The 21,947-nt window shown below is 42.5% G+C and overlaps 1 protein-coding gene across 5 annotated transcripts in view; it reads right to left on the bottom strand.

Annotated features, from left to right (window-relative positions):
- Positions 1 to 420: 420 nt before the first annotated feature.
- HMGA2 (high mobility group AT-hook 2) overlaps positions 421 to 21,947 on the bottom strand; it is a 123,072-nt gene continuing 101,545 nt past the window's right edge. For all 5 annotated transcript variants that reach the window (XM_027808981.2, XM_027808929.2, XM_027809024.2 and 2 more), the window contains one exon: positions 421 to 3,549. In XM_027808981.2, the coding sequence (XP_027664782.1) occupies positions 3,502 to 3,549 (48 nt within the window). In that variant the 3' untranslated portion in view covers positions 421 to 3,501. The remainder of the gene's footprint in view (positions 3,550 to 21,947) is intronic.

The following is a 21,947-nucleotide window of genomic DNA, read 5'->3' as shown; positions in this document are numbered from 1 at the left end:
AAACTGTGATTTTGCCTAGAAAGTGGAGAAGGCTCACCATCTTGGTGGACCCTCAAGAGGCAGGTCCAAGGCCAGGAAACAAAATCCATTTCAGCCTGGCCTGTGCTATGGTGTTTCCCATCTGGTGATTAGGATCACCGGTCCCCAGGTGCACAGCTTAGCACTTACCTCAGCACAGTGAGTCCCAGGCCAGGAATGGGTGCCTCACCTTCCGGGGAGCCTCATAAGATGTGTCTCTCTGCCAAGCACCCACCCCTGGAGCCCTCAACAGCAAATGCACTTCTTCTCAGGCACATGCCTACAGTCCTGGGACAAAAAAAGACTACTTGCATGTGAAGTTTTACAAATTTGGTCACTGTGACCAAACTTTATTACCCATTTTATAGAACTGTGACAAAAGTCTAGGAATCAAACAACATGGGGATCACAGAGGCTATTATGTTTATTGTGCTGAACAGACTGTGATAATCCATTAAAGGAACTTTTTCAACAAGCAAGGGATTTGAAGTACAATCATAGACAGAAACTCTACACAAAGAACAAAGCAAAAAGTTAGAAGACACTCAAAAGAAAAAGTAAACTGTAGTTAAACAACTTGAAGCATTTGTTTTTATTTTTCCTGCGAACACACCTCTCTTGCAGAAATGGTAGAAGAGTTAAATGTCCAGTCTTAGTTAGCAGTGACCAATGACAGCAAAGAACAGTCGTATAAAATTTATCTCCCACAAAAATAAACTATATATATAAAAAATTTTATGATGTTCTCACTGATTCAATGGCCACATGCAATTTTTCAGTCTGAAAAAAATGAGGTATAGTAGGCCCTAAGAGGTAGTAATGTGTTTTGATTGTACTACAATATATAGAAAATATAAGATGCAGTTCATCAGAGTGGTAAGTCTCTCGGCGGTTGAAGTGTGACACACACCCAGCAATTATTTCTGTGTCATCCACTGAATACTGTGGTTTTAAAAAATGCAAAAAAACCCTCAGACCCCAAAAGGGACTTGCTAAGGCTTGATTTGATGCCCTTTGAAGTCAGCAGAACTCCTTCTACTGCCTTCAAGTGACACTGGATTTGGCCTGTTAGAGCTACTGTATAGCTAGGATTATTTCTCTTCCACTTAATATTAACATGTCAAGTTGTAATACTCCAGTCAGCTGTTTCTCAGTGATTTCAGTTACTGAACCCTCTGTGGGCTTTTGAGGAGGTCCACATTTCTTGACACTGCCTTTTGGAAGAAGCCAGTAAGTAGTTATCTTAAACTGCATTTGGCTGGGTACTCAAGCCATACCAACAGACGCCTTCCTGAGAAACTACCCCTGGCCCATTTATTAATACAATGGTACAAAGTACTGACTAGAAAGAGAGGTAGAAGGGAAATAAAACAGAAATAGAGAAAATGAAATAGGACGAGGGAGAGAGACAAAGAACAGCAAAAGTGAGAGAGGAGAATAAAAAACCTCTACATAAGAAGCATTTAAAATAAATCTGGCTGAAACATATTACAAAATCACATTTGTGTAAAATACACGAAAATACTTGTCAAGTATTTTCTTACAAACTACTAATTATTTTTTTAAACACATATTTGTGATTGCATTATGCAAAAGCTGAGCTTGTTGCTTCCCACCTACAAAGCTTCAAGTTTCTTTGAAGGGTATTTTTTGTTAATTTTTTTTTTTAATATGAAAGTAATTTAAACTGTGTTTATTTTCCACAAGTTATTTTACAAAAATAGTTTTGAATTAGGGATTAGTTGCAGTCCTAACTGTTTCAAACGTTTGAAAACTAATGCTGAAAGTAACAAGTTCATTCCATTTCAAGTCTGGAGGTAGGTCTTTGTCAATCAATTAGTCCATTTCTTTAAACAATTCATTTGAGGTACAAACTTTGACAGTAATATTTAAACATTACAGCTAAATTTTTTTCTATGTCATGTAGTGTCATTGAAGAAAATTATCCTCACAAACCTATCAGCAATTCAGTACAAAAATATATTCAAGTTAACAGTACATTACACAGAAGTCTAGCAGAGAATGGGGTAAGTACATTTAAAAAAAAACCCAACAACAAACAAAAAACAAACCAAGAGAAAGAAAAATACATAGCCATGCTGAAACACAATAAAGGTATTGCTTCCTTAACTGCAATTAGGTGTTGAAGTAGAAAAAAAAGGAAAATGCAGATACTCATGATTATCTACCCAGTAAAAATTTCCTGCATTAAATGTGTATAGCAGCATGTATTTATCAGTCTGTTGAGTTATTTGTAAAAATCAGAGGTAGTATTGAATAGTGGGGTAATATTGCATCTGGTGCTAAAAGTGCTGCTTTGAATGAAAAGATGGAGAAATGCCACTGGCACAGAGGTGCTCAGTGAACCATCCTATGTCAAAATACATTGCTTAAAGTAATGCACAAGCTTAGCTGAGGTACGTGGTGTTGGTTCTTACATCATGACTGATGAGTAATGAGGAGAGATTCAATTCTTTTGAAATACTGGTATGGGGTGAGTGGAGTTAGTCGAAACTAAACTAAACAACTGAATTATTTTTGTTCAGATAAATTCACAATTAGTTTTGAGGTACCCTTCTGTACTTTTAAAAACACTTTCCTCAATAAAGACTTAATCATTAATGGCATAAGAGTGTTTGGTGTCAACCATTTTTGTTTCCACAGAAAACGTCTGGCTCTACAGAAAGCCAACTGACTGGCTTCCTATGGTCCAGAAGATAAGGGCTGTTCATTTTGTTTACTACTTCTGCTGATATGTTTGTATCAATAACTATACAATGTATCTTTGTCTTTCTTCCCTTTTGCCAAGTGAAAGTACCTTTTTCATGTTGAATTCTTTCTTCTGATTACCAGCTGAATGAAGTGAAAGATCAGCTTTTAGTTTTTTTCCTGAAATAACAGTAAGTATTAAAATAAAAATAATAAATCAAGTACAAGTCTACAAGAAGATTACAAAGAAAAAAAAAAGAGTAGTATCTATCCCTTATCTTTGGTGTTCTAAAACAGGGAGTTTACTAAGTAGGGAGTGGGTTGCTGGAAGTGTTGTAAGGCTTTATTTAGTGTTACACACCCAGCCTTTTCTATTTCAATGCCCATTATAATGACTATGTTACAAGTTTCTTGTTTATATGTAGTGCAGTGAGTGACATAAACCTGATTTGGAGCTCTTCTTGACCCATTCACCCTTACTTAGCAGCTCAAACAAACTATTAGTAGGTTAAGAAAAAAGAAAACAGTAATTAAAAGTTGCATCATTAATCTGTGTCCCCGTTGTGTTACAGCAGTTTTTCACTAAACCTGGGACTGTGAAGGGATTACAAAGATGATTATTAGACAAATCCTTTTTAAGGTTATGCAATTATTTTTTTCACCCCAGGCAAAAGTGGAAAGACCATGGCAATAGAAAATAAGTGGTCAAGGCAGTGTCTTCTCCCTTCAAAAGACCCAACTGCTGATGAGGTAGAAATTGCATGGTGCGGTCTCCTAGTCTTCCTCTGCAGACTCTTGTGAGGACGTTTCTTCAGTCTCCTCCTGGAATACACAAACAGAAAAAATAAATACTGTGGCAACCGTGCATCTCAGGCTGCTACCTCACACTTCTCTCACAGCTGACAATTACCTCCTGAGCTAACAAAGTGCTCTTTACAGCTGCTTTGACATCTCAAGAAGCCACTTTGGGGAGGACAGGAAGGTCCCTTGCTTTCTGATCCCTGCACTTTGCCTTGCCAGGCTTTCCTCCTACCCCAAGGGGTGCCAAGAAAAAGTAGTCTGTGCTGTGCTCTGTTACGGGCCTCTTACAGCCAGACGACATGGCAGCTAGAAAATGGAAAGCATTTTGAGCAGATATCCAGTGTTAAGTGGGTGCTCTGGCAAGCCTCCTCCTCCTCATCGGCTGTCCTCCTCCTCCCTAGTATTGCCTTCATGTTTGTCTTCAGCAAGCCTGACCAAATGCGATGCTCTTACACTGCTTATTTAACAAATGTGCAGTACCTTTCGGGACACGGGCAGTAAACTGGGGGCAATAAACATTTCTAATAAAAGGGGCTGTCAGTGAAAAGCTGTTTTTTATCAAACGCTGCACATCATCGCCTAAGACAGCACGTGAAAAAGATCTAGGAAGAAGAGGAATTTATGCCCTCAGCCAACTGAGACCTTTTAAGAATGACCAGCTTAAAACAGCTTATAACAGTCTTCATACTTTAATAGATTTGATTTTCCACATGGCTTCATTTTGTCTGGGTGGCTAACTGACACAATTTATAACTCTCTTCCTTTCCCAGGCCACTACAGTACACCATTCAGCAAAGCATGCCTTAAAGATTGCCTGCGTTATATGACCAAACTTCCATTCATTAGTGTTTGAAACACCTCAGCTGTGAAGGGCTCCTAAATGCTACCATGTGTGACACTGCTGCGGAGGAGCAGCATCAAGGAAAAACACTGGGCTTTAATCACAGGCCACTGCTTGCTGCAATCCCCTTTCAAAAGGTTTCAAACCCCCCCCCCCCTCCCCGCAAGAAAGGGCTCAAAAAAGCTGTAAATCCAGGGAATAAACATAAGTATAAATGAATGGATGACAGCTTAAAAAATATAACCATAGCAGCATCAAGCCATGAGATTTCACACTGGTTTTGTTTAGTCTGCTTTGGGTTATGTGGGAAATGTGAAAAGCATGAAGCAAATGCTCCCCCCTCTCCTTTCATACCCCCACCCCCTGCTAAATCTTGGGCCTCAGATATTTAAGCCAGTAGGTTTATACCTCTTGACTAGGAAACAGGCCACGACACTGGGGTGCTCTCTCGAGCACCAGGCATAAAGAAAGATGTAGCATGATCAAAACCGTGGATGGAGGACAGAGAGCAAAGTCAAGTGTCAGCTGCCCTCTGACCTTGAATTTTCAATTAATAATTAAATTCCAGAACACACTGATCTATCATGCAGATGAACAATTACTTCCTCAGAACAACTTGTGTCCATTTGTAGCAGGGTTACACTCACAGTGCTGCTACGAAAATGATCCCCAACTCATGAAACAAAGTAAGCGAGTTTTACTCTGCCTCTCATGGCACTGGGGGACCTGAGCTCACACTCCATCAAGTCCCATTAATGCATAATGCATTTTCCCTGCTTATCTTCCCCACAGAATGGGACTGTGACTGTTACAACATTTTAGTCAAGAAGAAAAATGGTATCTACAGGCACCTAACGAAGGGCTAATTTGGGCTGCATGTGGAGCAACAGTGCAAAATATGTTGGTTTGAGCTTTGGTAATTCAGAACTCAGGATGATCATGGCAAACACCAGCTTTGCCCCCAAGCCAAGTAATTCAGTTAAAAATTACAACTGTGGGTTTTGTGCTCTTAACATAATACAGGTAGACAAGTTTTGGTATTTGATGATGATCATGTGCTTAATTTCTTACAGCACCATGCTTAGCCCCTCGCCTCTCATCGTCATTTCCCAGAAGACAGCAGCGCACACGTGGGTGCAGAGAGCAGCTCTCTTTGTTTTATGCTTGGTTTGTCAGGAAACTACTGAAACCTGATGGACTCATTTTGCACAAAGGTAGACTTCCAGTCACAGCATAAGGATGGAGAAGAGGCAAAGTATGTGGAAGGACATACTTCAGAGCCCAGCCAGGGTGGCCACAAAGAGCTATTTTTAGTTAAGGAGTTGCCCACTCTAGTAATTTTTACTATGACTCTCACAGTATTATTTTTTTTCCTTGTAGCCCATGCTGCAGTGACCAAGAATATTAATGAGAAGCTCTTCCTTCAAGTATATATATATATGTGTTCATGTAATGAAGGATGAGTTTCTCTCATCTGTGTATGTACATGCAAATGTGTGTAACTGTAGTACCTGGAAGGATGAGAAACCAAAAATCAAGCTAAACCCTATAAAATATTTAAATAATAAAGTAATTAATAAAAAAAATATTTGAGCCTGGAGACTTCAAATTCACATCAGTCTTAGGAAAGACTTTTCATGAAGAAAAGCTGGCAAAGGGATCATATTGTTGTGCAGCAAAAAGAAACCTTCCCTTCATTAAGTTCATTCCTTGCAAAAGCCTAAGATAGCTCAGATGGGTGGTTTTAAGCCAACCTATCATGCAAGTCCCTTGTCAAGACACAGATGGAGACATGATTGCTGCTCTGAAGTGCTTACAATTCAAACAAAGGGATAATACAAATCAGACATATATGCATGGAGAGACCCAAAGGAGGAAGTGAGTACAGGTTCTGAAAGAGAAAATGCAGATGTTAAGACAGGAACAGAGAGGGACTTTTTGCACTTGTGAAAACCTGGTTGCAAATCTTAGAAGGTTGTGCAGCTGTGATCTGCAACCCACCCTTTGCCTCTACGGCACTCACACGCACACACACTTCTCCCCAAAAGGTGGAGGGGGGACAGGCATTTCGGAAACCACACTCCTTAGAAGTTGCAAACAGGCTCTGCATGGAGTCATTTCAGCCACAGATTCACTGAAGTGCATTGCTTGGCATGTCAGGGCACTGGGCACCTGAGGGGAAGGATACTTTACTACCAGTTAGCACCCTCCCTCCAGGCACTTACAAGTCCCCACAGACCCGCCACAGCCACGTATAGTAGGATCAATCCCTGAGTCAAAAGTCGAAGGAGGAACTGGGGCTGGAGTTAAATACTTTTTAAGTCCAGATGTGCTTCTGATCAAGCTGAAGAGAAGGGAAAAAATCAAGAAGGAAAGCACGGTCATTAGAGCAGGCATTAGAAATCCAAGTCAGTCAGTCACAGCGTGATTGCCATGCAGACCATAAATTCAGCAGCACCGGCACAGGAAGCACTCAGCCGAGAAGCCAGGGGTTCGGGTTACATGGCAGCCTTAATTCAGGTTGTTCTCACTTTTTAGGTGCATTTACTGTACTTGTGGAGACAGAATGGTGACGTGTGTTAATTGAGCGTAAATGTTCATCGACCCAGTTTTGCTTTGACCAGCTACTCCCCTGGTTATTTGTTTTCTGCTGCAGCAAGCTAGCGAGAGGCGGGGCCAGCAAGAGAAACCTGAGAAAGCTTCAAACCAGGTCGGATCTGGCTAACAGGGAAGCCGGAGCCACTCAGAGCTCAGGGTGAGTAGGACAAACACCTGAAGGGCTGGATAAATACTCAGATGCACAGCTCAGGCTTTCCTCCCTGCTGCTAATACCCCAGGTGGCTCCCCGTGCAGCCATGTGCCCCCCATACATGTATCCTCAGGGGCTGACTGACAAGGGGACATGCTGCAGGAGCAGTTTTACTTGGCATGTCCTGTCATTGGTTGTCCTATGCACGGGGTACGTTTATCCTGAGTTGCTACAGGTCATAGAGTGACATTGTGAGACAAACTGCAAGCCAGCACCCTGAGCTGTTTCCACACTTAATTGCTCTAACTGCCCTGCCAAGCAGGGAGCAACGGGGAGCTGCTGTGTCTCCCAAAAAAGACCATCAAGAAGGCTTTTTCCAAAGCTCTTCTGTGCACAAATATGTAACAGGTCTTTTCTTGAGGGGTATCGCTGGCCAACGGCTGGCAAATGTGGACACCGGACTGGGATCTTCATCTCTCACTGATGTTGGGCCCCAGCAGGAGAGAAAGGACAAATGCTTTGCAGTGGCTCACAGCAGTTATCTGCCCTCAAGAGGGCTGCTTTGCAGAGGGCTGGTACCACTGTTGTTGGCCCTGATTTAACAGTGGTGATGGTAACGAAAAAGACCAGGAGGCAGGACAGGAGGCTTCAGTCAGAAGTGCTATCTGCAGCCAGTATGCCTATTTGGGCTTGCCCAAGACACAGTTTCAAAATATGACATCCTTGGTGGGATCTGGTTGCCTGAAGATAGGAGCCTGGGGCTGTTTTAGATGCCCTGGGTATCTCATCTGGTATCCAGCACCTAGCCCAGAATGGTGCTGGTCTCCTCTGTCATGCCCACGTGCTCTGTGTGGATGTCTGTGATCCCCTGGGACACCTAAAAGAGCACAGAATAGCAGTGTCAAGATGTGTGGACCCACTAACCCTCTCCAGAGCTATGATTGCTGTATCTCTGCTTTTGAAGGTTGTTCACTGTGGAGAAACAAACTGGTGTATACTGCAGGAATATGTGAAGTGATAACCACTAGCATGTGCATCTCATTTCTAAAGCTCAAAGGTGGCATCATCCAGAATGGAGCTGTGCAGTAAATGACCATATTTAAACTACAGCATCTTTTCAGGTCAGAGTCACCCAATGTTCCCATGACCTCGTGTGGGTGAAATATAGCTCTGCCTGCTGCCCAGGACCTCCATTTGGTGATACACAATTGGTTGGTGGAGGCTATTTTTCTGGCAGCACAAGCAGTCAGCAGTGGCATTCTGGTGGCCTTGAGAACAGACAGGCTTAGGTCAGTCTGTGTTGTATCTCTGCATTCCCTCTTTTGGTGGACTCCCACAAAGCGGTCACAACAAGACCTGATGATGAGACAGTTGTTGGCATTTCAGGGGAGCATTGCCCCACCTGCAGAAAGGCAACTGTTTGACATTTTTGTAAAAATGTTTATTCTGTTTTAATATCCTGGGAAAAAGCTCCTTTATGGCTACCTCAAGGTTAATTATCTTTGCCTGAAGAAACTCACTGGCAATTCAGCTGGCAATTCAGTTTTTTCACCTTCTGCTCATGAATTTCTGAACAGCGGATTAAAGAAACTAGAACCAATTCTGTGAGATGAACTGCAGGATCACAGTAATGCTACATATGGAGCCTCTGAATTTGTCAGAGCTTTTATTTTATAACAAAGTATTAGCTGTTGGCACAGATTTTGCTGGCTGCTTTCTAAGCCCGAGAGGGTATGCTTGAATAGATATGTCAAAAAGAACTGCTGACAAGAGCAATTTGCAAACTGTGGACCATTGTCTGCTGTTAACTTGTCTGAAATCCCCTGGCATGCAAACTAATATTTTCAGAGGAGTCCCTGAAGCCTGTGGCTCCTATTGCAGATGCAGGGGCCCACATGGTGCCCAGCTGAGACACTGTGCCATCCTGACTGCTCCACAGCCAACACACCAAACTACTTTAGAAATTCTTACAGCACTAACAGACACTCAGAGTAGGTTTGCTCTGCATGAAGCTTAGGGTGGGATCTGCTGCTTCTATACTGTCTGCAAAGTGCACTGGTGAGCTCAGTGACAGCTGTCATTCAGCAGTAAGGCAAAGTTTAATTCCAGAAACTGGATTCAGAGCTCAAATTGTTGCAAGTATTTACTTCACACGTCACAATAAAAGGATTTATTATGGCAGAGGAGATCACCATGACCCTATACAGAAAGGCCACACAACTCTTCTTACTGCTGGACTAAAGCATGTTTTTAAGGGCATCTAAGGAAATTATTTCAATACAGAGGCTCCGTATATCAATACGTATAAGTCAACCAGCCCACAAGCAAGCAATTTCTGTGCATGTCACTGCTTGCATGCAAGAAGAAGCCCAACTTCTCTAGCCTGGTGGCTATAAGCAGAGTTAAAAATTCTGCCTACGGATCAGTTCTGAGACCCCCTGCCCCCTCCTAGCACTGTTTCTGCAGACACTGGCTAGGGCATGGGACAGCCCTGGGGGTAGTGAGCAGGCAGGTCCCCCTAAGGAAGCAAAACTCTTGGTACTTAAATGATGTTAGAGGTAAATAGAGAAAAATACAGAGATGGCAGCTGATAGGGCAGGTTTGTGTTGAGGACAGGAAACCAACACTCCTGCTTTAAATGTCTACGTTCCTATGGACGTAGCCTTTAACAGCCCGCCTTGTCACATAAGGATGTTGGCCTTCAAATGACTACAGGCTTGACCACAGTGTGAGTCCAATATTTGGATACCAGTGAGCAGCCTTGCTGAGCTGCCACTTAACTTTCCCAATGCCCAATTGCATGCTGGTGGGCATGTGCAGAACTGCCTAATGCTCTTGGGAGCTGCATAAGGGCTGGCAAGTGTCTTAAAAATCATTGTGACTGGGACATGTCCTCAATGTTTCCACACTCAGGAAGGCAATGCACAACAGACATCAAGAATAAGACCTATATTTGAGTGCGCATGTATGCAAGAGCACTGGTTTGGAAATTCACATGCAGACTTGTTTTGAAATCCCCATGCTCTCTGATTTGAAGCAGATACTTCAAACTGGATTTTCTACCTTCTAGGAAGAAGCCTACCCACCAAGCTGTTGCGTATGGAGGATGCATCTTTCTTATGTTGAAGTCACTCCATTTTTATATAAATAATCAAATACTGTGTGAAGGATAGAAGGGGAGAAGAGAGAATAAAGCAAAACGCTGATGCTGTCCCACCAGGTGACCAGCCTATGGCTTTTGAGCTGCATAGTTGGTAAGCAAATTAAGGGTGTCCTCTCACTGCTATAACACCACTGTTTGACTAGCAAAAAGGCTGCTCATGGCGGTTAGTGGATAACCCACATCCCCTGCTGTTAGAGGAAGTGAACTAGCTGGGACAGCCAGAGTGAAATTGCTAGGTCTGCACTGGGACTCAGCTGCTGGTAAGCAAGGCCCAGGCCAACAACAGTGGTAGACATCAGAGACATCTACCATCCTTGCATACCCAGGAATCACTCCTACAAATTCCCTTCCTCTGCTGGAGGAAGCGTCTTGCAAGGCTTGGCCAAGTTTTGGTCCTTGAGTGACAAGGTCAGGTAACTGGAGGGGACCAGGACAGTGCTCAGGAGGATCCCCTCAGGACAGGACAGAACAGGATAGGATATTTCTCTTTAAGTTAAATAGCCTTCTTTAAACATAGATTCAAGTCTCTTCTTCCTCTTAGATTAAGGGGGATTAAAAAACATTTCTCTATCTCCTAGTTTATCTCCCACTAGGAGAACTGTTTGATATAATGGAGTGATAATGAGTCTCTCTGGCTACTTTGAAAGGGCTTATCTGACACAGGATTTTTAAATCCAGGAGGGCTCACACTGAGAACTTCCAGAAACATGAAATACACTGGCAGATGTTTAGATACCCTAAAAAGTACCTGCCTTAGGCTCTGCCTCTTAATGTCTCCTACAGATGGGCTTGAAGGAACCTCAGCTCGCTCCAGATGCCAAACTTTGCCACTGGATTTTAGAGCAGCCCTGAAGTTAACTTAGCAATGAGGTTTCTGCAAGGCATCAGGCCATCCAGTGCTGAAGCCTGCACTGCTGAAGCCTTTTGAAATCGAGACTCAGCTGTCTGTCTAAATTACATTAGGACAGATTTCTTAAATGCGTTTTGGCATCTCAGTGTAGCAAGTGCCTTTCTGACCTAAGCAGGTCAAAACACTTTGAAAAAACCTGCTCCCCATGTGATTAAAAGGAGACTGAAAATCTCCAGCAAAATCTCAGTACTGGTCAGAATAATTTTGCAGGAAGCACCATTTAAAGTCTGCAAAGCACAGACCTAAAGTGAAAATGGTGCTTGAAGCAATCACAGGTGTTGTACTAACACTGACAGACCTATTTTGTCTTGGAGAGCTTCAACCCTACAAGATGTAAACAGTTCTGGTGGGAAGGAAATAAAATATTAAGGAAAAGAAGGCAGAAGTGCTGTGAGAAACATAAACAACCAAGCTGAACTAACCCCAAGTTTGAGAAGCTGCTCTTACAAACCTCTTGTGGAGGCTGTAAACTAGAGGAGTGGTAAACTGCTCTGCATTCACACAGCATGCCATCTCCAGAGCCAAAGTCCAGACTGGAGTGTAAGGCAAGCAGAGGCTAATAATAGTCTCTAATTATGAGTACCTATGTCCTTAATTAGATGAAAGAGCAAAAAAAGGTGGATGCCAATTTTTAAGAATCCTTAGGCTTGTACACTTCACTGAAACTCTGTGGGTTACTGCCTCAGCTCTGTTTTCTTGTGGCAATTGAGATGGCAAAGCCCAAAAGGACACTGGAGCCCACACAGGTAAACCTGAGGTAGCCGGCCTTCCTCCTGAGCCCCTGTGGTACATGAAACAGTGCCAATTTCTGTGCATATTTTATGTTAAGCGACAGAGGAAGGACTATGGTGAAGGCCTCCCAGAATGGAGTAAGGAAAGGAACACTAGAACAGGCTTTGAAATGGAGGTCAAACCCATATAATTTACCTTTTCCCCGCCCCCACCATTTTAGAACATGAAAAGAATAATAAAGGAAGGCCTGTTAGAGTTCTATTACACACACACACACACACACACACACACTCCAGCCTAAAAATGACTGCTTGTTACAAACAGGAAGCAACTGCCAGAAGTTATTCACCTTCAATCCTTTATCGCCTAAAAAAGCATTACGGCTTTTGTCCACGGAGCCACTGGCAACTGTGGTTTGGGAACAGCTATCTATCTGTAATGATAAATAATAAAATAAAGCATCTTCCCTTTTGAATCCCAGCTGAGAGATTCTGCCAAGTGATCAAACTTGTCTGAACCTCGGAGCAGCAGCTTTGAAGTAATAAGAAAAAGATTGAAAACCTGCAGCCAAGAGCCGCACACACCTCATTAGGGCCCAGCCATGCGGGAAGGCCGAACGGCAGTCACCGGCCCTGGCCCCGCATACCCACTGGAAAGGGGCTGCGGGAAGGGGAGATAAAAGAGCCTTTCATAGTGGAAGTGCACTGGTGACATTTTTACGAGCGGCAGCCCCAAGGCTGAGCGGGCCGCGCCATGCTGCCGCCTGCCAGCGCAGGCCTCAGGGCGGGCAGGGGCACAGGGGGCTCTGGCTCTGCCACTGCCATGGCTCTTCCTCAGTCTCCCCCAGCTTTTCCTTTCTGGTTTTGTTTCTGAAAGGGAAACTTTAACACACAGGGCTCTACCTTCCCCAGGTTGTGCTCAGAAAAGTGTGCCGGTCACCACCTCCTCCACCGCCCTCCCCCCCCCCCCAAATTAGAAACATATTTCTCAATGAGAGTGAGGTGGGTTCTCTGATCTGGTTCAGCAGAGTTCATGTGAGACTGTGGTGTAATTCAGCTAAATTATTTTTTTCTTACCCCTCCCCCGCAAAAAAAAACCCCAAAACCAAAACCAAAACAAAAACACTAAAGCTTAACAGACTTGTAAAGAGCTTTTTAAAACGTCTGAAGGGTTTAATCATAGATCTTACCACACAGACACCGGTGAGGCTGTGTGATGGCAGTACAGCAGAGTATTTAACTTTGAGAGCTGAAGTTCTGGGTTTAATTTTCAGTTTCAGACTAAACAGCAGGTCTGCAGTGAAAGGCAGGGCGACGACTCCTGAGCAGAACAGGGTAATGGAAATGCTTTTCTTGCAAACTTTACTGATTGTGTAACCATGGAGCACCTCTTTATGCAGGCGAAAGCACAAAATCAGAGAAGTTTGTGTTGGTTTTAATAAACTCCCCCCCCTGCCCCTCCCCATCCCCTCCCTTTTTTTTTCTGCAAAGAATTCTGCTGCTGTTTTATTATGTAATGCTGCAGGCTAAAAATATATCCCTAATTTAAGCCATCTTGCCAATAAATCTACAAATACCAGGTAATCCAGAAAGGGTAGTTATGGTTTAATGACATACTCTTCTTGTCATCTTAATATGTTCAACTCCTAAAGGATTTAGAGTGATGCATTTAAAGATTTTTTTCAACCTCTTGAGCATCTCCACACAATCTGGTGGAAAGGGAGATAAAGCATGGTCCTTTTCAGCACAGAGCAGCAACCCAACTTTGCAAGCCTCATCTGCACTGTGATCCATGCTACCACAGAGCAAACCTTTTTCTTTCTCTAAGCAAGATAGTCTGACTCAAAGTGAGTGGGGCTGTTCAACTAAATAGTGATTATTTCCTTTTGATTATAGAACCTTTTATGGGAGTTTCTTTTCCAATTGAACACATCTATATTCTATAATCAAATTGAAAAGGTATCCTGGTGGGAATGTGTGTTCAAAACATGTTTTCTTTCAGGACCGAGACAGATTTACTGCAATTTATACCTCAATGGGAACCTATTCTCCTCTTCCTAAACATAAAAAAAATACTAATATAAATTACAGTTAATGCCTTACTGTATAACAGAGTTCTCAGGAGACTATTAAAGTGATGGGCAAGCCGCCTAACATACTGGAACTGTCTCTTTGCTGTTCTGATTTCAGTTTCCAGATTTTGCCTCAAAATGAGCATAAGAATCAGGGAAGGGGGTGGAAGCCGTTCACTGCACTGAATCTGATATCTCCTGGGTCCTAGAGCTCACACGTCCCTTCTTTCCAGACTCAAGTCTGGTTTCAATGGAGCTCTCATTTTTCTTCCCACTAATCCTGCTGTGAGATCAACCATTGGTAACTCTGTGAGAAATTAAATACCAGGATGTGGGAAATCTGAGATCTGAATTCAGGCAGAATGTGGATGATTCATTTTTTTCATTTCTCTCCTTCTCTTTTCCCATGGTGGTTGTGTGGCAAATAACTCTCCAAACCTGAGATCAGAGATCAGCCCTGAAAATAGTGACTGCATTGACAGAGCAGAGGCAAAGCAAGAAGTGCATTGGTGATATTATATCCTTTTTAAATATAAGCAACAGCCATTTTTTTCTAAAGAGAGGTTTTGGCCAACATTTTCTGAAGACATTCTGCCAACATTTCCAGAAATGTCTTACAATGGGATCAGCACCAGAACTTCATCGCGGTGATGCTCACTGTCTGCTGGAGCAGACTTCATTAAGAATTTAACATTTGTGGCATTGGGATCCCAGTGAAACAGGATCCATGAGATAGTTTGCTATGGTGATTTGAGTGCTACAATGTCCAACAATCAGGCAGTTGTTCTGAATTATTTTTTTCCTTCCTCGATGTTAGCAAAGCACATTTATTTATTTAGGTTCTATAAGGATGAACTCAAGAGGCTTACAAACACTGGACTACCCAAAGGTTTAGGTCCTTAGTGCACTGCTTGGCAATGTGTTGATACCTGAAAACCACCTATGTACTCCTGTAGTCTTTAACATGAATTACCTGGGAACATACACTGTGTAGTCTACTAAGACTTAGGTTGTGATGCTCTCAAACTTCTTACTCTATAAATACAGGAGCAATTGATGACCACGAGCTCCGAACAGCCCCACGAACAGCAGCCTGTGCTTGCCATCTGGGTTGCTTCACACCATCGCAGCACTAAGGGACAGCAATGTGAGAGCACCAATGGAAGTGATACAGGATGGAAGCTCCACCGGGAAAATAATTTTAGCGTGTCTACCACGATGTTATTTCACACTGACTTTTATGAATCCTTTGCCTAGTTGTCCTCCTTGAGCTGCAAGAGAGAAGGCAAGCTCATAGGTTCAGTGTATCTATCCCAGCCTTAATGTTTGGCACAGGTGTCACAAGCTGATGGGCTGCCCAGGGAGGCCAGATATCATCCCAGGGTAGCATGGCAGCACTGATTTCAAGGAACTAAATTCATCGAATTCCACAAATGCCCCACAGTGACTGACAGAGTAGCTGTGAAATGCTTCTTATTTTTCTCCTAGTCCAAGACTGTTATTTTGGGCAACAAGGGGACTTTATAAAATTCCCCAGATGTCATGAAAACCTCAGAATAACATATAACATTGGGTTCTTATTGCTTCCTTCCAGAACATGTTTAAAGATGTGTATCAGTTAATAAGAGCTGAGCTGTTCTTTTCCCTACAGAAACCTTTTTTAATAGTGCTGGTACCATCCTAGCAAATATTTTAACAGATAAAAAATGTAATTTCATTGATCTAAACTTTGATTTTCATTGTGTTTACCTTATTCCACATCCATTGCAGCATACCTCATTTTTAACATACAATTTGCAACAGAATTTATATGGTCCTGAACTGGCATGGCAAAGATGTAACAGTTCCTAAAGCAGCGGTTACACAGAAAGTTCATGTCCCATGTTTTGAAGTGCAGCAGATGAGCTGAGTTACAGCCCTGGAGTATCTGTTAATAATATTTATCTCAGGAAACAGAGTATCTTTCATTGACTTCAGCTGGTGTGGAGGAGCAACAATGATGCTGACTTCAAGATGCAGAGCCTTTATAAGAAGCTCAGGAACTAAGTTCTCAGTGAAGAGTGCTTTCTTTCCTGCACAGCCTTCTGACACACCTCATCTTTGTAATAAGCATTTTGATTATTTTTGTTGCTCTGAGTCCAAAGGTTGATTGTTCTGGTAGTTTCAACTTTCTGGATATCATTTTGGAAACATCTTAAATCAATTCAGATTTTCAGGGGGTAGCCAAGTACTGCCTAGAATCCTGTATGTGTGTGAAGTAAGATATCCAAATTAGCAGCACAGACTCTTGTTACTCTTGGAAATCTTGGCCAAAATATGTAGCATGTGTATGCAAAAGTAGCACTGTTTAATTTACTCTTGACTGACATTTTTTTAAACACTGTTTCCTGCCCAGCCATCTTCCTCAATGGTGTTTCCTCAGCACACGTCACAGCCCCTTCTCTTCTGGCTATCATTAGTGAGATTGCAGTTTGCATGAAATCAGCCAAGTTCTGAACTGGATGGAGCACCTCCCTGAACAGCTTCTGTGGCCACAGCCATGGGGTCAAACACAAAGCACTTGGGCCACTGCCATTGCCTGCCTGTCTTGGGCTTTCTCCCCAAGCGGGGAGGGGAGAGGGAAGAGGTACGGAGAGGGCAAAGGGGAGTATTGCTGACTTAGAGAAATATTTTAGCTTACCCCTTCAGCCTCCAGCCTTTTATCACCAACTGCAGCACCTGCTCTGAGTGCTACACATGGAGCAGCTCAACAGCTGCAGCCCTTGAAGGCTTATATGTGCTTTTAGGGACAGGTCCTGCCCAGCACACATAGAAAGAAGAGAGACCTGAGAGCATGTCTGTATTGAATGGGCAAACGTGTGACCAGTGCTGCATTCAGAAAGCTGCCTCCTGCTCTAGGGCTTGTCTCAAGGGAATTAAATTTTACATAATATGAATAGTTAAAATAACCTTTTTTTGCTCTTATCCAGAGCTGAAGGCTCCTCCTGTGTTGGGCTATGCCACGGTGACAGATAGTCCCTGACAAGCCACAAAACAAAAATGTCTTGCTATATCTGATTCCTTTTTAGTCACATGAAATCATGAGTGTGTGCACTCTTATAACTCCCTTATGCAAGAAGGAAGCATCAGCACTTCAGTTTCACAGAAGCGGGGGGATCAAAGCACTGGAAGACTTGCCTAAAATGGGACTTGCACACTGCAATGCTCAGTGCTAATGGCTTCAATGGAAGCAAGAGGCACACACGGCACAGTGCTGCCTGGGGCACCTCTGCTCCTTAGGCAGCATATGGGGTCACAGGGACAGGCACCTCAGCCTGCCTTGTGGGCCACAGGTACGGTAAACAAGGGGGTGCATAGCTCAGTCAGTAAATGCTGACTGAATTTGAATAAGCATCTGAATTTAACAGATGGGACCACCCAAAATCCTGTTTCTTTTCTGCACTCAGGCACTGCCCAGCAGCACTGAGGCCAGTGCTACTGTGAAGCTGGGACTCAGCCAAACTGTCTTTCTCCTGGTTGTTTACTCAGTGGCCCTTTGACCTTTGAATCATTAGCTGCACTGTGTCCCAGGTTCAGCAAGCGGCATGAAGAACACTTCTCCACTGGCAACCTGGAGCGCTGCTGGGATGGAGAAACGGGGGTGCTGCTCAGGTGACCTACTTGCAGAGCAACTCCTGTCATATGAGAAGCAGGCTACCCCTGCTCTCCTGCAAAGCTCGTTCCACTCCCACCACCGCTCTCCAAGTACTGGATCCTAGCAGAGGCCATACAGGATTTCTAAGTTCCAAATAACATGAGACAGGAGACTGGGGCAGGCAGCGCCTTATGACAGTGCAGCTGCTGGGCAAGTGCCTCTCACTCCTGCGGTGAACCTAAGGCGCCTGCTGACTGCAAGGGAGACTGGGCAAGTAGGGACTGACTGGGGTAGTTTGTGATTTTCTCTATTAAACAACCAAATTCTCTTGAAGGGAAATGGGGCTACCTGTATGTCTATCGGCAAATCAAAAAGATTGATAGCTGGATTACAAAGGTTATTTGAATATTAGTGAAGCAGTGGTTATGATGCACACCTAAATGCCTAAACTACCTTTATAAAAAACATCTGCCTGCTCCCTTTGTGCTCTCCATGAAATGGTGGAAATACTGGGTGAGCTCTGCCTATATTTTCATTACTGGTAGGATGGGTTCAGTTGAAGGAAGTACTCAAATGAGCTGTGAGAAAAAGCGATTTTTATAAAAGTGATTTTTATAAAATTGATTTGTGGTAATGATCCTGTAGCTCCAGCATTCATTGCGTGAAACTGTACTTGCTGGCAAAGTCTTTGCCATCCCAACACTGACAGGCCAGTGTGTACCTGCCAATGAAATAAACTACAAAACTGTGAAAAAAAAATTGCCTCATAAAGCAGCAACCTACACCTTCAGATCACTCTATGTATTTCTGATTTTTGACTCTTCAAAGTGACTGAGTATCTAAATATACTCCTGTTCTGAAGGCAATTTTATTCCTTTTCTTCCCTTCCTTCTGGTCACAGTATCTCGACTTTTTAAATTTATTTACAGCCAAATTCCTGGAAGCAGCCATCTCAAAAATATTACTCTGTCATAGCTATGTAATAAATGATAATAATAAAAACAAAACCTTAGAAACCTGAATCTTACATTGATTTGGGTATTTAGATGTAGCTTTATTGAATTATGATATTCAGAGTCTGTTCAGAAATTATGTCATATAAATAAAAAAATAATTGCTGTCAGAAATACCTGACTTCCTCTTCTAGCCCTCATTCTTTAGTACAGGCTACTGCTTCATCTGTTCATAGAACTGATGATTGCAACGTCTATATTTTCACCCAGATGTTTTTTGGGTTTTATTTCAAAAAATGGTGGTTTGTTTGTTTGGGTTTTTTTTAGTCATTAGACAAACTATTCAGTCTCCTTGTCACAATACACTGATTAGAAAAGAAGACTGATGATGTCTTCCTTTGGAAACTGCATAATGCAATTGCCACCATTTTGCCTTGGAAGAAGAAAGAAGGCAAGGATGTAAATCGCGGCACCCTCCACAAGACTGCATCTACTGCATCCATGAATAAAGCAAGAGACTTTCCTGGTTTCCTTAAAATCAAATTCAAACCTCTCCCAGAGCAATGGTAGGTCCATTCCTGCAGTTCAGGCATCCACCTAATATCTTAATAATTCTGGCTGTAGTCCACATTTGATATTATTCCAGTTTTGTTTGGTGGTTTGGTTTTTTTTTCATTTTACACCAAGCAATCATTACAGGTTGCTTGAAATACAAATAGCAGAACTAGTAACAATGGAACATAATTTTCAGATTGGAGCGATTTTTCCTAAGACTTCCCATGACATTTTTATCTACTTGTTTAAATGATGTTTTCAAATCAGAAAAGTGTTTCCAGAACACTCAAAAGCAAAATCTGGAAGGATTTTGCAAAGCAAAATTGTTCAAAAATCAAAATAAAACCCTATTTTGATTTAAAAAACTCAGTCCCCAGGTGATCATAGTATCATGGAGTTTTGGAAAAACAAAAATTCCAAGGACACTTACGGGGAAAAGGGTCAATAAAAACAAGTTATTTCATTGTGAAACTATTTAGACAAAACTTTGTAACAGTTCCAACAAGCGTCATCCCCCTGTCTGGTGGTGGCAGGAGTCAGGGCACTGAGCCACAGCACATCCAGAGCTCAGCCCCACTGGGAAAACTTTGGGAAGCTCCACCGGCACCACACGCCACACGGGGAGGTGCAGCGAGTCTGGGCTGGTGGAGCTGTGAGACACACTTGCTTGGCATGTGTTTACATGGTACCAAGAGCCTCCAGCACATCTAAAATGGCTCCTACTTCTGTCTTTGGTATTTGCTTTAAAATAAACAGTAATAAAAAATTGTAACTTAGCCTTTCCAAGGATGTTCTGGAGTGGTGTATATAACACACATGCACTTACACTAGGTTGAAATATAAAAATTCACATACCATTGGAAAATAAAGTTTAACCCCTCTGGGATCTGACAACTTTCTAACTCTCCATATCAGTAAATACAGAAAAGGTACTCAACACTTAACAACACAGCTTGCTGGATGCAGTGTGAAGAACAATGAAACCCTGGGGTACCCTCCAGGGCAGAGCTTTTTCCATGTTTCTACAGCCAAAGCTCAGTTGAGTAAGGCTGCAATATTCCTGGCTTGGCCAGGACACAGGGTGGGCTTGGCCAGTGGCACATGCTCTCTTGGATGTGTACGTGCACCTGCCTGGGAGTGAAGGATTTGCCATCCTGTCTGTGACCAGTGTCACAGATTCTTTTCAACCTGCTAAAGTGGATCTGTGGAGTATTTCTACCACATTTCTGTCTGAGATTTCACAGAAGGTGAAAAAAAAAAATCCACATGTGGTGGCTAGCATGTATGCAGAATGCCTGAAGCTTGTGCAAGTGCAGATTTATTGCACGGCACAGAGAGGTGATACAGCATGTGCACCGTGGGCCTGCTGGCCATGGTGTCCCCAGCGCATTGGACCTCCCACACAACCACCATGGATCCCAGGCTCTACTCTGCTCACAAAGTCTGCTGCTTTTGGGCTGCACATGAATGTGTGAATCACAGATGTAGCTCCTGGGCTGCAGAGCCTGTCTGACGCTTTTAGTATTACTGTGTCCGACACCGAGTAGGCATATGCATTGGATGCAGCTTGGGAACGCATATAACTTGAGGCTGTGAGGTCATATATTATGACTAATTAACATGCATAACGTTATTGGTACCAAGACGAAGAAATGAGTAACAGGAAAAAATACAGTGAAGCTGCATTTTCTTTCCTATACAATATAACACTTTTCTGTTTAGCTTTTATTCTTGTTGGGATTTGATTTTTTGGGCATTGTTTTAAAAGCATCTGATGTGTTTAGCATTACCTGGAAAAGTACACTGTATATGTACCTTTGGTGTATTTTTTCATACACGTTTTTTCTATGAATATTTTACATGTAACTTTTCTGACTGATACGCTGTCTTTCTGACTGATATGCTGTCTTTCAGGCTCAGATACAAAGGATTTGCAAAGATTTCAGATTTTAACAGACCTCCCAAAGAGATTATAAGATTTTTCAAAGGGCTGTTCTACACTCACAGTACTTCTTCTCTCCAGAAATGATAAAAATAAAACATGTCCTGTTTCCAGAAAACTTTGATAGCTTTCATGATGTTTTCCTAAAAATATCTATTGTCTCTGTATTACTTAAGAGTTTAACTCCCCCATATGGCTGAGTCTACAGCTGCTACAAATAGCTTAAAAATGAGGAAATAGAAAAATATCTATTTCTATTTGGACTGCTTGTTTGTACACATCAGTAAGAATATTACTACATCATGATTGTAAAATCTGGCTGCCCTTCTTTGGAGACAGGGTAGATTTCAAAGGAGTATCTTGTTTTTGAGGTTTAGGCACATATTTACATGAAAATGCTAAACTTACCAATGCCACACAGTTAGGCTGGCTATCTTTTCCTCACTTCCCCAAGGAAGTGCGAGAGTATGTGTCAGTGACCATCACAAAGATATGTACAGACCTTGGTAATTAAAGGTTTGTATTAATGATATGGGTGTGTAGATTTCCAGTGGATTTTACTGCTGCATTCACCATCTATGTGATGGTAGATCTTCAGAGCTCTGGGGATGTTTGAAGATATTGCATCTGTATGGCCCTAAACTGGCCAGCAGATATCCATAAAGAGATTTAGAGCATGGTGGAGCCCTGCACAATGCTTAAAATCTGGGAACAGAACTGTTGTTAATAAAATGCGAATTTTATCTAGTCTTGCTCCTTCTATGTTTTTTAAAATGACACAAACCCAAAAGCCATAGGCATTAGCAGCAGTAGCAAGAGTAAAGGTGACGTAAACTAATGCTCACAGAAAACTTTGAGAATACACCAAA

This window comes from Falco cherrug, chromosome 5 (assembly GCF_023634085.1).
Source record: "Falco cherrug isolate bFalChe1 chromosome 5, bFalChe1.pri, whole genome shotgun sequence".
NCBI lineage: Eukaryota > Metazoa > Chordata > Aves > Falconiformes > Falconidae > Falco > Falco cherrug.
Note: the sequence above shows the minus strand (reverse complement) of the source record. Positions and strands in the feature narration are given on the sequence as shown.